Source organism: Perna viridis, chromosome 6 (genome assembly GCF_037379345.1).
Source record: "Perna viridis isolate PV_CMFRI_1.1 ecotype Kerala chromosome 6, ASM3737934v1, whole genome shotgun sequence".
In the NCBI taxonomy this organism is placed as follows: Eukaryota; Metazoa; Mollusca; class Bivalvia; order Mytilida; family Mytilidae; genus Perna; species Perna viridis.
The window spans coordinates 44,717,517-44,733,407 of NC_142450.1; the positions used below are offsets into that span (position 1 = coordinate 44,717,517).

Genomic DNA, 15,891 nt, shown 5'->3' on the forward strand with positions numbered 1-15,891 from the left:
CTAGAACTATGGCGCTATGGTGGTAAACACGGCAAGGATCTGCAGCATTACGTGGCGAATTAATACATATTTATGCAAATCATATGCGAGTATTAAGTACTGAAATTACGAATGCAAGAAGTCGCTAACAATATTATCGACTTAAAAAGAATACAAATACTCACATGCTATGTTTATACAAGATCAAAACGAATGTTTGTACCAAGCTTGTATTATATTTAAAAAGAGTTTTTAGGGAAATGTAAAGAAAATTCTACTAATACAAAATCTTTTTAACATTAGCCACGTAAGCTTCATCATTTTTCTTTTTCCTAATTGGACCTTTCAGAAATGATGCTATCTTATCTGTTGATTTAAGCTGCTGGTAATATTCCTGTAAATAAATATTGCACTTAAATATTTCTGACTATATATGTAGGCAAATTATCCACTACTATGGAATAAAATTGATGAAGAATATTAAAACACAGAGGTTATACCTCTAATACAAATACTCCTTCGTTTCATTTGAAAATATCGTTTCATTCATCAAACTGAAAAAATTAGTTCTGCCGATAAAATTGAAACCATCATTTCAATATTGAACATACTATTTTTACAGAGTATAAGTAATGTCAAATGGGAAGCCGTAATCCAACACTTTCTATTATGTATGTTTGTATTACTTGTTTGTTTTGTTTTTTGTTCAATTGTACATTGCGTAGTTATTATCGTTGATGCATGCTACATATTAATGTAGTTACTTATTCATGTAATATGGGAGAGTTGAAATAACTTCTGTCCAATCCCTTTGCTCATTATGCAATAAAATATGTTCAATGTTTTCATTCATAGTTTTGACAATACATTAAATTTATCACTAAAACATTGCTTAATACATCCTTATATGTATATAACGCATAAACACAAGTCAAACTTGGGAAAGAATGTGTTATTACTTCTTATATCATATAAACAACAACAATGTTAACAACATGTTTTAGAATAAACCTACAGCTGTGAAAAACAAGAATTGAAGCCTGAAATTCATTAAGTTCTGTTCCTACAAATAAATAATGCAGTGCAAGCTAGCATTAATTTTCTTTAAAAAAATGTCATTTCTGTAAATTTTGATGAATTGCAATATTTTATACCATGATGCAGCTTAACACCAACACCAATAAACATAAAATATTGAAGTTTTCATTCAAATCTAGCAATTTGTCACAAATTATTGCTAGCTTACACTGCATTATACATTTAGGAACAGAACTATATGAATTTCAAAATTCAAATATTGTTTTTGACAGCTATAGATTTATTCAAAATATGTTGTTTACATTTTTTGTTGTTAATGTTATATAGAAGATATAAAATATTTTTCCCTAAGTTTGATTTGTGCTTGTATGTTATATACATATAAAGAAGCATTTAGCAATGCTTCAGTGTTAAATTTAATGTATTATTAAAACTATGAATGAAAACATTTCATTAAGGAATGTCCTAGATATTGACTTTAGTTGAACCTTAAAGTAAATGATCAGTGAACACAACTCTCTACCCTGTTAGGTGAGTACCTGTGACGTATTAAAATTTTATCGACAGTAAACAAAGATCTTGAACATTGTTATAGAGACACATGTTTTGTGCTGATCTTGCACTTTGTGTGTAAAATATAAAACTAAAAAATATTTACAAACACTGGGATGAAAAGAAACTATACAAAACAGGAAGAATTTAATCGAAGATTAGTATTTATATAGCAGTCGCCAGAGCTTTTAGATTTGTAAAGCCTGATAGCATCTGTAATTATCTTACACAGCCGCAGGGAAGTAGTCCCACTGGTATACCCAATTAAGGTTCACATGCAGATAGTAAGGTCCACTTAGTAGTTATTTCTAATATATGAATTTCAATTTGTAGTTATTGGCGCCAATTAACAAGTCGTTCAGTGTTGATATATTCAAGTTGCATATTTATTTCCAAACGCATAATAAACCATTTGATGTTTATCTAGGAATGGAAACCCTGCAAGATTGTAGTTTTCAATAATAGAATTGGAATATAAAGAGGAATGCTGAGTACCAATTGGAAGAACTGGCACTGTCTTCAGATATCTCATGCAGGCTCCGACGAATAAAAAGGGCAGTGGTTCCGATCAAGAAACATGTATAAAGAAAGGGGTTTCGGGCTTTTATTTGCCGCTCATCTTTTGACCATTTTGTTACAAAAGGATTGCATAACTTCCGAAACCATCCTGGCGTATCATCCACAATATCGTTAATTTTTATTACGGTTACCGCCTCGTGAAATCGGAAGACTGGAGATGGCAAATAAAAATGAAACTGCATAGAAGATGCCATAGGAATTTCGACAATGCATTTCTCGGGAATTGTGTCATTTTTGGTCTGGTGTTATTGCTTTTTGCAATAATCATTATATTTGGCTATTTTGGCCATGAGTATGTTATTGTTATAGAACAGTAGGTGTTCAAGACCCTAAATGTGCATGACTAATGTTTTCTGCACCAGGCATGATTGGTGAATTTATATTACAGGGGCTTGCTCCTACTATCAGCCCGCTGTATATAATAAGAAGTATTTGGTGGTGATACCTGTGTTTATTATTAGATTGGTTGCAGAGCAGTAAATAGTAATAACTATGTTCTAGTTTTTTTTTCTTTAGGGGGAGGGTTGAAGCGAGTTACCCCCAAAATCTGGGATCCCCCTTTTCGTGTTATATATTAGTCGGGCTGTATATTTGATAGTGGAAGCAAGCCCATGTGATTATATTGGAATACTTTATCATTTATGTGAATGTATGTGTGTCTGGACTAATTGCCCAGAAACTAACTGCTTTCACATGACACATGGGTGCCTATGACATAGCCTGTAGCACTTGAGCTATGAAGCTTATCAACTGAGAAATGCAGATAGTTGAGAGGAACACCTTTCGAAGGATATCATTTTTCAATTATTTATGGCTTGATATTGAATGATTTAAAAGTTTCGACCTGGGGTCGATAAATTGAATTTCACCTGAAAATATAAAAAAAACTGGAAATGACCAGCAAGTAGTTTGTAGTTCAATTATGCACTATGTTGGAGAGTTTCGTGTTCATTTATCTAGATGTTCAATGTAAACCGATATCGAATCTGAATGTTACGCAAACTGGCGCACTGCTACAATGCATTATAAATTTTAGTGCGTGTGTTTTTTAAATGTCCTTCGTAATCAGAATGGCGAATTTAAATCATAAAACAAAAAGTTTAATATAACCATTTATAACAATAAGCTTTTGTTAAGATAGTTTGAATTCAATTCCCGTACTTCCTTTCATTCCATGCTTTTGCAATATGACGAATAATAGAGGCGTAAAAACTCAAACGATCGATATAAATTGATCCAGTATATGAGTACTTTGATATTCATTCTGTTTGTATGTAAAACATGGAGTTCTCTTATCCAAAATCCCTTCCGCTTCATTCTCTGTAGATCGCACCAGATCGTGTTTTGTTCCACGACTTGAATTTGCATGTCGTAGAAATCATCAAACATCAAGTTCTTCCTGTATTGTATAGTTTCTTTTCATTACAGTGATTGTAAATACTTTTAGTTTAATATTTTTAAAACAAAGTTCAAGATCAGCAAAAAAACATGTGTCTCTATAACACAATGTTCAAGATCTTTATTTACTATCCATGAAATTTTAATAGGTCACAGGTAGTGATATATATATATATCACTTCATTATATGTGTAACTTGAGTCTGAAGTATGACATATAGAGTTTCTTGAAGTTTACTGATAATTGGCTATTTGAAAGATTTGTTTTACCTTTAATTTTGGGTATCTATCCAGTGATTCTATTCCTAAAAACTCTTCAATAGCCAGCAGAGCTTCTAGGAGCCCTAAATCTGCAATATTAATCACATCACTGGTCAGGAATTTGCAGGGTGACTGTAAAATCTACAATGTATATTGAAGTAGAGGATTAGGGTTTGTTTAATAAGTATCATAATAATGAATAAAAAAACGAAAAAACTGACAAAACATGTGATTGTCTTCTGTGCTACTTTAAATTATGGTATTAGGCAAATATGTTAAAAATAGAACACACTGAAGCTTTTTAAGCATTGTCTGAATTATATTAGTGCACATATTCTGCACATGTTTACAAACCTTTTCAAAAGCTGGTAAGTATTTCGGTAACAACACGTTCTTTGCGTTTTGTAAACACTCACTTTCATCTACAAACCCCATGCCCAGGAAAGCTGCATTATAGAAATCTCTTGTTCCCTCATAGTAACTATCAATTCTTTTAGAAAAACAAAATAAAAACTTATATCATATATATATATATATATATATAAAGAGTAATCAAGAGAACCAAGGTTATAGTGGTAATCAAAAGAATGTAATCCAGGGACAAAGACCAGACATGGAAAACAGACATTCACAACAAAGAACATAAAGTAACTAAAATCATACATACAAAGTAACAAAAGCAAATGAGCAACTCGAATCCACTAAAAACTGGGAGCATGGACCAAGTGCACCGGTAGGGTAAGCGTCCTTTGCTTTTCTAGAAACAACCGCCGAGTTGCTCATAAAATGTCAAGTCCGGGGTAGACGGGTTACACAAAAGAAAAACGTTATTTTCTAGTGCAGCGGAAATGGCCGAGTAGTTCCGATTGGATCCGATTGACACGCTTGCGGATTCTCATAGTAGCAACATATTCAGATAAGATTATGTCAATTAACAGATCATGTTGAACTCTGAAAGTGCCCTCGTACCCTTCTTAAATAAAAAAAAATAAGTCAAAAGAACTTGGGTACTTTTCTACCTTATGTTTTCCCCACTTACATAGCTGACTCTTTCTCATTGCTCCCAAACAGGTTGCATTTCCTTCCAATGTATCTAACTATAGCGCTGGCTTGAGACAGGTTCATACCATCGATTTCTAGTAGTGGGACCTGGTTAAATGTTGCCTTTCCCTCTGAAATATAGATTAGACCACAATTGTAACGTGATCACTGAAATCATTTGCGAACATTTTACATATTCACAGATTCCAGTTTATCATAGTTTAAGTAACTTACAATAGCCAAGTCAACAATGTCGATTAGGACCTGTTGCCGATTATGATATGTATCAATCTCCACCTCAAGTACAGGTTAGTCTAAATCTGATTTAATCAGTACAGCGTAATAGCTTTACAAAGAGTGAATATACTCGTGTACAAAATATTAAGTTTTCTTCCACTATGCCAGAAAGGTGGGTTCTTGCAGAAAACATTTGTTTGCAGGTAAACATGGCCCATGCTACAAGTTATTGGTGGAACTACGATTGTTTATGAATTTACTATGTTTTCTACATGTTTTCTTTTTTTTATATTTTATTCCTTTAAGTTGCTAGTTCTTCCAGTCGCTATTTAGACTAGTCTGTAAAATGCTCTTATAATATTTGGGAAAGACGTTGTTTTTCGTCTGTTTTTGTCTTCTTCCAACATTTATTTGTCATGGCCCTGTTTCGTCATCTTTCAAGATTTCATTACCAAATTTGGACAATCGATAGACCTCACTTGGAACTTTTACTGGATGACTCTATTAATGATTTCATTATCTGTTATAGAATTTATCTCCCCTTCATAGGCCAACATGGCTCCCTATTCATTTTTTAGGACATCATAACCATACTTAATTAATATGTAGACATCATGATGTTCTATACGCAGATAACCCTGCTAAGGATTTCATCCTTTTCTTTAAGAGTAATCAAGGGAACCAAGGTTGTAAGTTATCAATGTATGTCTCTTTAAAACAATTCTTTCAATCGATCATATCTCGACAAGATTAACTTTTTAAAAAAGCTGAGGTCATTCATTTGGCATATTTAAGGGAAACCTGACCCGGCCAGCGAAAGCTATGTTTTTATATAGCCTAGCTGGCCGAGTGGTCTAGGGCGATGGACTTTGTGCAGGCGGTGTTGCCATAGATGTCACAGCGGTACGAGTTCGAGTCCCGCGGAGGGAACGACCAAAAATTTGCATCGTAAATTTGACAGTTCTAACATCGTTGGGAATTTTTCAAACCTTTCTATATATATATATATAAATGAAACATGAATTCTCTCTCTCTTTCTCTCTCTCTCTCTCTCTCTCTCTCTATATATATATATATATATATAAAGGTCTGAAATATTCCCAACGATGTTAGAACTGCCAAATTTGCAATGCAAATTTTTTTTCCTTCCTTCCGCGGGACTCGAACTCGTACCGCTGTTATTATTTCTTTATGATCAGATCAGCTATAAGTCAGCCTCATAAGAGTGAAGGAATAGGTCAGCAAGTAAAGGAGCACAATTTGTTCCCATTGGAATGCCGACCGTTTGTTGAAAAACACGTCCACCACACTGGACAAATATGTTGTGGATTAAAAATTCCAGCATTTTGTAAACATCTTCCTCTGTATATTTGGAAGATGATTTGGAATTATATCTTACAAAGTATGAGGAATCTCTACCAAGAACTATATATTTGTATCTAGGTGTACCATCTTTTTGGAAAAACAATGATGTATAATGTTTTTAAGTCGGGATTTTAACTGAGTATGGGGAATAGAAGTATACAGTGTTGAAAAATCATAGGTTTTAATGCTATTATATTTAGATAATAGTCTTGAACTGATTGTCTCCAAAAGATTTTCGAATTTTTCAGGATCCACATTGAATTAATACCACCACGGGAGTAACAAGTGTTGTGGTAGGACTGTAGACCCTCTTTGACAGTAGTGAGTATAGAAGTTAAAAGTTTTGAAAGAGGTTTGCAGATCCAGCTATGAAACGTTGTTTGTATGGATTCTTGTGAAGTTTAGGAATCCAGTACATAGACGGTAAATCACAATCATCGTCCTTGGTAGAGAGACCAAAAGCAAATACAAAAGTAGACTATAGCAAATGGATGGTTGAAACACGCAGAGTGTGATTGTCATATAAATTACGCTTATACATGAATTGATTTTACCTTTCTTGAATGTCTCCCATTGTTCTCTTGATGTAAAATCTGTCTCTTCAAACTAAAAAAAAAGTCGTCTTTTATCATCCACTTCCTATAAACATAGGCGGCATTGAAGAGTTGTATTTTACCCGCTTTAGTCTAAGGATTTCAATGCAAGTAATTACTATTCCCGACTTGCGGACCAACAGTTTGTCAACATTTATCTCCCTTTGGAGCAGGTGTCTATTCGGAACACGTAAGGTTTTCCATCCGATATCGACGATACTTTAGAAAATCTCGAATGTCAAAAGGGAATTTCTCGTTCTACTGACCCTGCCATAAATTTTCTTTACCCGGGATACAAATGAAAATCATCCTTATGTAACATACCAACAAAACACCCTGTAAATTTTAGAAACACCATTGTGTTTGTCTGCTGGGGATTCCATTTTCATTCGAGTTATCTCTTTTTTCTGCATCCGAATCCGAACATCAATAAGAGACACTTCGAAATTACACCTGCTCTTACAGGAGGTAACTCTGCAAAACCAGGATAAAATATGGCTGCATCCCGAGCTCCGCAAGTAGGGAATAATTATATTTGAATCGTCCTTCTCTTTTATAACGAAAATGAAGAACAACGGACAAAACAAGTTGAAAATACTTACGTACTCTATACTGATTGTAATATAGATTAGTTAATTTCTTCCTGATTTCTCTGTCCTCTTTATTTGTAACAGTTGTTCATTTGGGAAAAAGTTATGACTTGTGTACTGTAACGATTACGTAATGAAGCCAATTGCGATTTATTCCCCGAACGCCTACTGGAATAAAACAACATGTCATTAATTTTATGGATCAAGAGGCCATCTAAAGGGGCATACAATTAAAGTTACATGTATTTTTTGTGAATTTATGTCAAATTCTACACATCTATATCTAATAGATGACAACCAAAAAAATATAAAATATACAAATATAAAATATACAAATATAAAATATACAAATATTATCATCAAAGATTAAAATTTATTTATTTTATAATTATATATAAAAATAATAAAATAAATAATAAAATATTATTAATTTATTGATGATAATATGGCTATATTTTTTCAATTTTACATTTGTTGTTTTCACCTATGAAATATATTTTTATTATAATTATAAAAGACTAAATGTAAGATTTCAATTTTATTTCATTAAATGTCATATGAAATATAAATAAGCATACAACATAAAGTTATAACAATAAATGACATACAGACATACATTATCAGTACAGCACTATTCCACTGTTTTCAATTTCATGTTATCCAAATGTTATAAGTAATTTAATATAAATATCAATATAAAACATGAATTTCCAACAAGTAACAACATAATTATTCTAAGCAGATATCACAGTACAGCACTAATGTCACAAATGAAAACATGAATCACATTTTTTTAAGTTCTTAGAAATGTTCAAGCAAGGTGAAGAAGTTCGGAAGCAGAGTCAGAATATGTCATTAAATCTATGATTCCTGTTTGGTAACGGTTCTTCAATGTGGCGAGACGGCGGTCGATGTTCATGTATTTCTTGGCGCGTGGTCTGGTAGTTCCACCGGCTGCTCTCTGTATTCTGTTGATGTCGTTGGCATTTTGAACATCTTTAAACATCTTAATTGCAGTAAATATGTTGGGGTGGGCTTGTTGCGTCATCTTCTTTATTTTGCTGTGCCACCCTTCGATGTTGTTGTTGGTTCTGGGTCCTTGTGTTCCAAAGTGGTTCCAACGTGTTCGGTCTCCTTCCACCCACTGCCCTGTGACATAATCTGTAAAAGTCTGAGTTATTTGTGTGATGTTGGCATCGTCACGGTCTTCAAGAACCTGGAACCAAACATCCTCAATGGCGTCCATGGGTATAAGAGGAAGAATAGCAGCACGTCTCACTAACGTTTTCACATCATTGTTGTCTCGGTACGGTATTTGTAGTCCACTGGCTTGTGTCTTTTTCCAGATGGCCTGTGCGTAATGAAAGAAACATCCCTTAGTATGTACGCCTGGAAACACATCTTTGATCGCATTGTGAGCAGCTGTTTTTCAGTCCCCTTTATACAACTTTAGAGCTTGTGCTGTTCACATAAGCTGACATGATGAACACGAATCACTAGACAGCAATTACAGGCAGCTTGTTAAGTTCCAGAAAATAATTATTGCAAAATATTAAATTTTCTTTTATTTTTTAAACATCATGAATAATGTTGTTAGCTTTTATTTATTTATATGAAATTATGAATTATAGTTTATTGCAAATCTACAATTTTATTCTTATTTTATATATAGATATAGAAAATTATATAAATGTTATACTAAAATGAAGAGTCCATCACTACACATTATTAAATTATGAATGTCTACTTTTCAATTACAGGTAATTTTACAGGTAAATTAATAATTACACACCCCTTGAGAGGCCTCTTAATCCCTATACCTAATGAGATGTTGTTTTAATCCAGTAGGCGTTCAGGGAACACACCCCAATTGCACATGCCTTGCTAATTTATTATAAAGAGATGGTGGTCGATCGATGCCATTTGTGCATTTCTTCTAGGGACCGGTTAAAATGTATATGGTGGCTGGTATCAGTGGCCGTTCATGTCAAAATAGGGATATTTCTATCGGCTTACATATTTCTATCGGCTTACATATTTCTATCGGCTTACATATTTCTATCGGCTTACTTTCAACAAGTACCGGCTTACTTTTCAAAAGTATCGGCTTACTTGTTAAAAGTATCGGCATACTTTTCAAAAGTAAGCCGATACAAAAACTTTATGCATAGTGAAAAAAGTATCGGCACACTTTTCAAAAGTATCGGCTTACTTTTCAAAAGTAACGCCTTACATTTTGTTTTAGATATTAACCAATCCAATGTTCCGTTACATCTGAGCATTTTCTCACCTAAACCACGCGATAGCTTGAACGCCAGGGATCTGCCTATAAACTGTCTGTCCCATCAGGAGGTCATTAATGATGCTTAGTGAAGACTTTAAAATTAGTAGCGTTTCCTTTTATTAAATAAACAATCTCTCTATATATTGTACATAAAATCGATTGCCCACTTTGGGCTTGTGACAGTTAAAAATTCAGCTATAAATAATTAAAAAGATCAAATTAAAGAAGCAATAGCAAACAATAAACAATTAATTGTATAATTATGAATCAGTCAAGTAAGGCTGACATGTAATAATTAACTCATTTTATTAGTAGCAATAAGGGCTATAATAATTGGTGCCTACATGTATGATGTATTGCATTAATTCAATTAACCATAATGGTATAAAATGTTGTCTCCTTTATTTAATCTATTATCGTGTTTATATCCTTATCCAAAAGTCTTAACATAGTCACCGCAAATTTCTTCTTTCTCTGAAAACCAACACAAATGATCTATGCGAGGCTTTCGTTCAAATTCAAGTAGCAGAGATGACGACGATAGGAGTTTAAAGACCTGTGTATACCCCAGTGACTCTGTATGGTCGACCCTTTATCCCGCTTTAATATTGTAATTTATAGTTTAAATATATTATATAATTTAGAAGATTGAAATTGATAACCTAACAAAATAAAGGAAGAAAAAAATATGTATACTAATGAAACTATAACGAACTAAGTGATAATACAAAATATACAAAAATCATAAAAAAGTTAAAGAAAAATAAATGTTTAACGTACGAGGAAAAGCAAGACCAGGTGCAGTAAACCAAGTGAGAAATTTGGAAATTAAAAAAAAATACGCCAAAGGTTGATAGGGGGTCGTTTTGGGAAAAGAAAAAAATAAACTGTAGATGCGCGTTATTGATATGGAAAGAAAAATAATAAAACCAAAGTATATGACCAGGGGGGTTTGTGGAACGAAAAATTAAAAGTCCATAGGTAATGGACTGCTTGTAATTTTAAAGTTTGCTTAATATGTGTATGCAGTTTTAATGACAGAATGTGTCTGTTTTAATGGTGTTCAAAGCTGTGATGTGCAATGCAGTTTTGAGCTTGAGTAATATGCCAAAAGTGTATACAAAATGTCTTGTATCGGTCATCTTTAACGTGTCGGGCAACAGATATAGTGTCAAGTAACAGAGATATAGATGGGAGAATACGATTATTGAACGTGATGAAAAATCATACTAAAGAATTCTATACAAAACGTTGCAGCAAATAATTATATCAACAACTAAGTTAATGAGCATTCACAGTGCAAATCAAGAATTTTGTTGTAAACTTTCGCAAATGCAAATGCATTAGATACGATCGATTTGATTGGCTACACATCTCTGTAAACTCTGTCAAAAGTATCGGCATACTTTTGAAAAGTATGCCGTTACTTTTTTCACTATGCATAAAGTTTTTGTATCGGCTTACTTTTGAAAAGTATGCCGATACTTTTGATAAGTAAGCCGATACTTTTGAAAAGTAAGCCAGTACTTGTTTTTCAGAAACTTTCAGAAACTTTATTCAAGAAAACACTCAGGCGCTTGATCAGCGCTACAGGAGCGAAAATGAAATAATGAATTCACACAAATTTACAATACAATAAAGTACATGATTGATTAGTATGATATTTATCAGATTAGAAGTCCTATAGTATTTTAGTCAAGGAAGCGAAATGAGTACAACACGCCGATTACAAAAAAATAAAAAAAGTAAAAAAAAAAATTAAACTACTTTTTAATTTATCAATTACTTATCCATCAGTCATGTGACCTAGAGGGGTATGATGGGCGGTACCACACCTTTAATGGATGAATTAATTAATGAGCTTTATTACCGTACGTTATACAGGTACATGCGTAAGTACCACAGAAAGAAGTGTATAACAGTGAAATTAACGGAATTCATGAAATTTAATATTATGATGTGCATTGTATATATATATATATGGGTTTACATAAAAAAGGATATTATTCTCGAAAATTTATTTGTGTAACATTTTGGTCAGTGTTTTGGAACAGTGTATTCATGAAAATTACCTGGATGTGGACAATATCTTTTCAACCTTTCGCAAAAAGATAGAAAGGTGAGTCAAAACTTTAATGTTACAATACTTCAACATACCGTAGAACTTATGTGGGGTAGGATTCGTTCTGTAATAGGAGGGTATATACTCATTTCGTATTTCAGTGACTGAGTTGTTTGAGCAATGAGCAATGTAATGGAGTTCATTTCCAATATCTGAGCCACAGAGTGTACACATTCGTTCATTTTCTGGAATTCTATTCCATCTCCCTGTCTCAATAGGGATTTTTAAATTACAAGTTCTTGCCTTACATATATATAATCTACTTGCTTCATTAAGACGTATAAGGTATGGCTCAAAACAAAATTCAGTCTTGAAATTGGAATAATATTTCCCTCTCGAGGAATTATCAGTATCAGAGAACCACTTCTGAATAAACTGGTCTTGAAGACGCTGTTTTACAATATCTTTTAAAGCATTCAATGTATAAAAGTTTACATTATCCCATATCTCACTCATGCCAATATTGTCAAAAATAGATTTTACGAAGCTAATCCACTTCAAAGAACGATTACCGTTTGCGTATAAACTATATAATAGGTCACATAATTTTCCAGAAAGCTTATTTTTATTGATCATAAGCTTATACCAAAAACAAACCATACGCAACTTGATATTAGTTTCTAGAGGGTATCTTCCAAGTTCTCCATATATCATAATATTTGGCGTTGAAGACCGCACCCAAGTATCTTTTTGCAAAATTGCAAATGGATTTTCTCAATGCTTGAAAGATTTTCGAAGCCCCATACTTCCGAAGAATAAGTAAGAATAGGAGTAACTAGAGCATCAAATAATCTAAGTTGAAGGTCTGTTGGAATGTGCCAGTTGCGTATTTTATGGTATAAAGCATACATCGCCTTTTGAGCTTGATTAATAAGTTTATCCCGGGCTTTACAAAAACGACCATTAAAATTGAATAATAGCCCAAGATAAGTGTACGAATCACACTTTTCTACATTATCATTAAATAAGGTAAAATGAAAATTACATTGACATCTTCTATTACAAAAAATTACAATTTTAGTTTTATTAGTATTAACCTTAAGTTTCCAGGAAGTACAATAGGATTCAAACACTCGAAGTGAGTTTTGTAATTCTTCTTCCGTATCAGCAAAAATAACTGTATCGTCTGCATAAAGTAAAATGAAAAGTTTCAAATATTCACCAAGTCTATCAAAAAATACAGAATCTAGGAATTGTAAATTGGAACAAGAATTATCATCTAGATAACTTTCTAAGTCGTTGAGATAAACGGAAAAAAGAAAGGGAGATAATTTCTCCCCTTGCCGTACACCAATTTCACTTGTAAAATAATCAGTTTTTGATTCTCCATAGTGAACACATGACTTAATATCTGAGTACATATTATATATCAATCTGAACATCTTCCCATCTATACCCGATTTTAATAGTTTTTGATATAATCCTACCCTCCAAACTGTATCAAAAGCCTTCTTGAAATCTATGAAGGCACAAAAAAGTTTTCTGCCAGAAGAAAGATACAAAGATATAAGAGAGTGTAAAACAAAAGTGTTGTCTTGAACAGAGAATCCCTTTCGAAATCCACCTTGTGCTCGAGTTATAAGTTCTAACTCATCAGCAAATGTATTAAGTCTAGTGTTCATAATAGAGGTAAAAACTTTACCAAGGTTTGACGTTAAACAAATTGCTCTATAATTATCTAGGTCATTCTTATCACCCTTGTTTTTATAGACAGGTTTAATAATTCCTGTGAGCCAGGCATTAGGAATTGTACCAGTATCAAATACATAGTTAAAAAGCTTATTGTAAGTCGGTAACATCAAATTTAACGTACTCTTAATGTATTCATTAACAATGCCATCTTCAGCAGCTGCTTTAGAATTTTTCAAACTTTTTACAGCAGAAATAATCTCGTCATCAGTTATATCAAAATCTAACATATTTACAATACTTGGATCGATCATTTGATCAATGTCAAACTCATCATCATCATTTGGATTTTCATTTAACGATTTAAAATAATTGTACAAAGTATCAACTGAAATATTAGCCTCGTCTGATGTTTTGTTATGCTTTAATTTATTCAATATTTTCCACAGACCTTTAGGATTTGTTTTGGAGGTTTTTCTAAGTTCAGCCTCCATTTTATGTTTGTAGTTATTGTATGCTTTATTCATGTTTTGCTTGTATTCCTTGCTCGCTTTTTTAAGCTCATTTCTGTTGTGTAGGTTTTTGATGAAGCTGTAGCGATTGCGAGCCTTGTGAAATTTTTGACGTGATTCATGACATTCTCCATTGAACCAAACCTGAAATGTTTTGTGTGTTGCATATTTTTTGTGGTTGTGTTTCTTGCTAAATGCATGAGTCGCTGCCTTTTTGAACAGGCCACCAATGGAGTTAACAATATCATTGACTATGTTTTTTCCATCTTGACCAGCGTCATTCAGGTCATTTAATTTTTTATTGATTTCGTTGATTGTCTCAATGTCATCTTGCACTACTTCAACAAACCGGTTTTCTTTGTTTGTTTTCCACCTAAGAATTCGTGTAGCTTGTTCGTGGTGTGTATCGTTGGAATGTGTAGTAAAATTATTCATTGTTGCGTGGAAAGTAAATTGTAAAGCATTGTGTTTGTTTGTTTGTTTGTTGGGGTTTAACGTCCGAGCAGCAATATTTCAGCTATATTCAGACGATGAACATGAAATGGATGATAAAATGAACATGAAATGAAAAAAAAAGGATGGGACACAAGGACAATAGGGTCGACAAATTTTGATTGCCAATGGAAAAAGGGGGGGATGGGTAAGGTCGGGCAATTTAGCCTCCTGTGGCGGAGCGCAAAGGTTCCTACTCCTATCGAATACCACAGCAGGGTTCTTTAACGTGCGAGGAACGTGGCATCTTTCCCAACACGGTGCACCACTATGGTTTGCGGTCAGGTTTTCCGTATTATAGCCTGACAACCCCAGCATGTAACACGCCAGGGGTACCCCATTCCACCACCTGGGGCACACATCCCAGTTGCTCTGTGGGCAGAGCGCCTAGCCCCCGGCTAGGTTTCTGAGCACTATTTAGTCGCCTTTTACGACAAGCTTAGCGCTACTGCAGGCCTATTCTTTTAACACCCGGACCTGCACGGGGCTAAAGCATTGTGTACATCAGAGAAAAGGGGGTTGAACTCTAATACATTAAACATTTTTACAATTGGAATAGCGCTTGAGGACAATAAAACATAATCAATTAAAGACACATTTTTACATGTTTTTTGACCAATCATATAGTCATTACCCATTAATCTACCATTACCAATATAGAGGTTGTTTCTCTTACAAAAATCAATTAGCTTGTAACCATAATTATTAGCAGGTGAAATATCTTCTGAGAATCTCGAAAGAGGAAAATATAATTTTTTCAATTCTTCAAAATCATAGATATATGATCTAAAATCATCATCATCTCCTATGTCATCCAAAATATCAAAGAGAGAATCATCAGGAATTACTACTTCATTCAAATGTCTAGTTTTTGCATTAAAATCACCAACCGTACAAACACAGCAACTATTTTTGCTTAAGATGTCAAGCATCTCATCCTCAATTTCATTAAATGCTTCACTAGATGCATATTTGGAATTTTCCGGTGGTAAATATATACAACCAAGAAGAAGATCTTTATCCAACTTCATAATATCAGATGAAAAAATTACCCATTGAACAAAATTAGAACTAGACTTAATGAATTTCAAAAAATGTTTGAGATATTCTCGATAAATCACCACAATTCCACCTGATTTTCTTTTACAATTTGTTCTTATTTTTGAATTACATAAATAGCCATTTGGCAAATTTAATACATCAAGTTCGTCTGTTTTTGA

At 33.3% G+C, this 15,891-nt stretch overlaps 1 protein-coding gene across 2 annotated transcripts; it reads right to left on the reverse strand.

Moving 5' to 3' along the window:
- Nucleotides 1–160: 160 nt before the first annotated feature.
- On the reverse strand, nucleotides 161–14,769 carry LOC148615201 (uncharacterized). 2 transcript variants are annotated; one of them, XM_088589873.1, is made up of 7 exons: nucleotides 13,852–14,732; nucleotides 13,076–13,164; nucleotides 7,004–7,055; nucleotides 4,846–4,978; nucleotides 4,161–4,296; nucleotides 3,816–3,947; nucleotides 161–373 (listed from the first exon to the last, which is right to left on the reverse strand). In XM_088589873.1, the coding sequence occupies exons 1-7, from the start codon at nucleotides 14,612–14,614 to the stop codon at nucleotides 257–259; spliced, it is 1,422 nt and encodes a 473-aa protein (XP_088445999.1). In that variant the 5' UTR covers nucleotides 14,615–14,732; the 3' UTR covers nucleotides 161–256. The 2 variants fall into 2 exon arrangements, with proteins under 2 accessions (XP_088445999.1, XP_088445998.1); XM_088589872.1 differs by having other exon boundaries at nucleotides 13,076–14,769.
- Nucleotides 14,770–15,891: the final 1,122 nt, after the last annotated feature.

Excerpts from the sequence above, each read along its gene's own strand:
- LOC148615201 (XM_088589872.1), bottom strand. The coding sequence starts at position 14,614 with ATGAATAATTTTACTACACATTCCAACGATACACACCACGAACAAGCT. Across the intron at positions 4,979-7,003 it reads ATGGGAGACATTCAAGAAAG|AGGGAAAGGCAACATTTAAC; the intron begins GTAAAATCAATT and ends TCTATATTTCAG. Across the intron at positions 4,297-4,845 it reads AATGAGAAAGAGTCAGCTAT|AATTGATAGTTACTATGAGG; the intron begins GTAAGTGGGGAA and ends TTTTTCTAAAAG.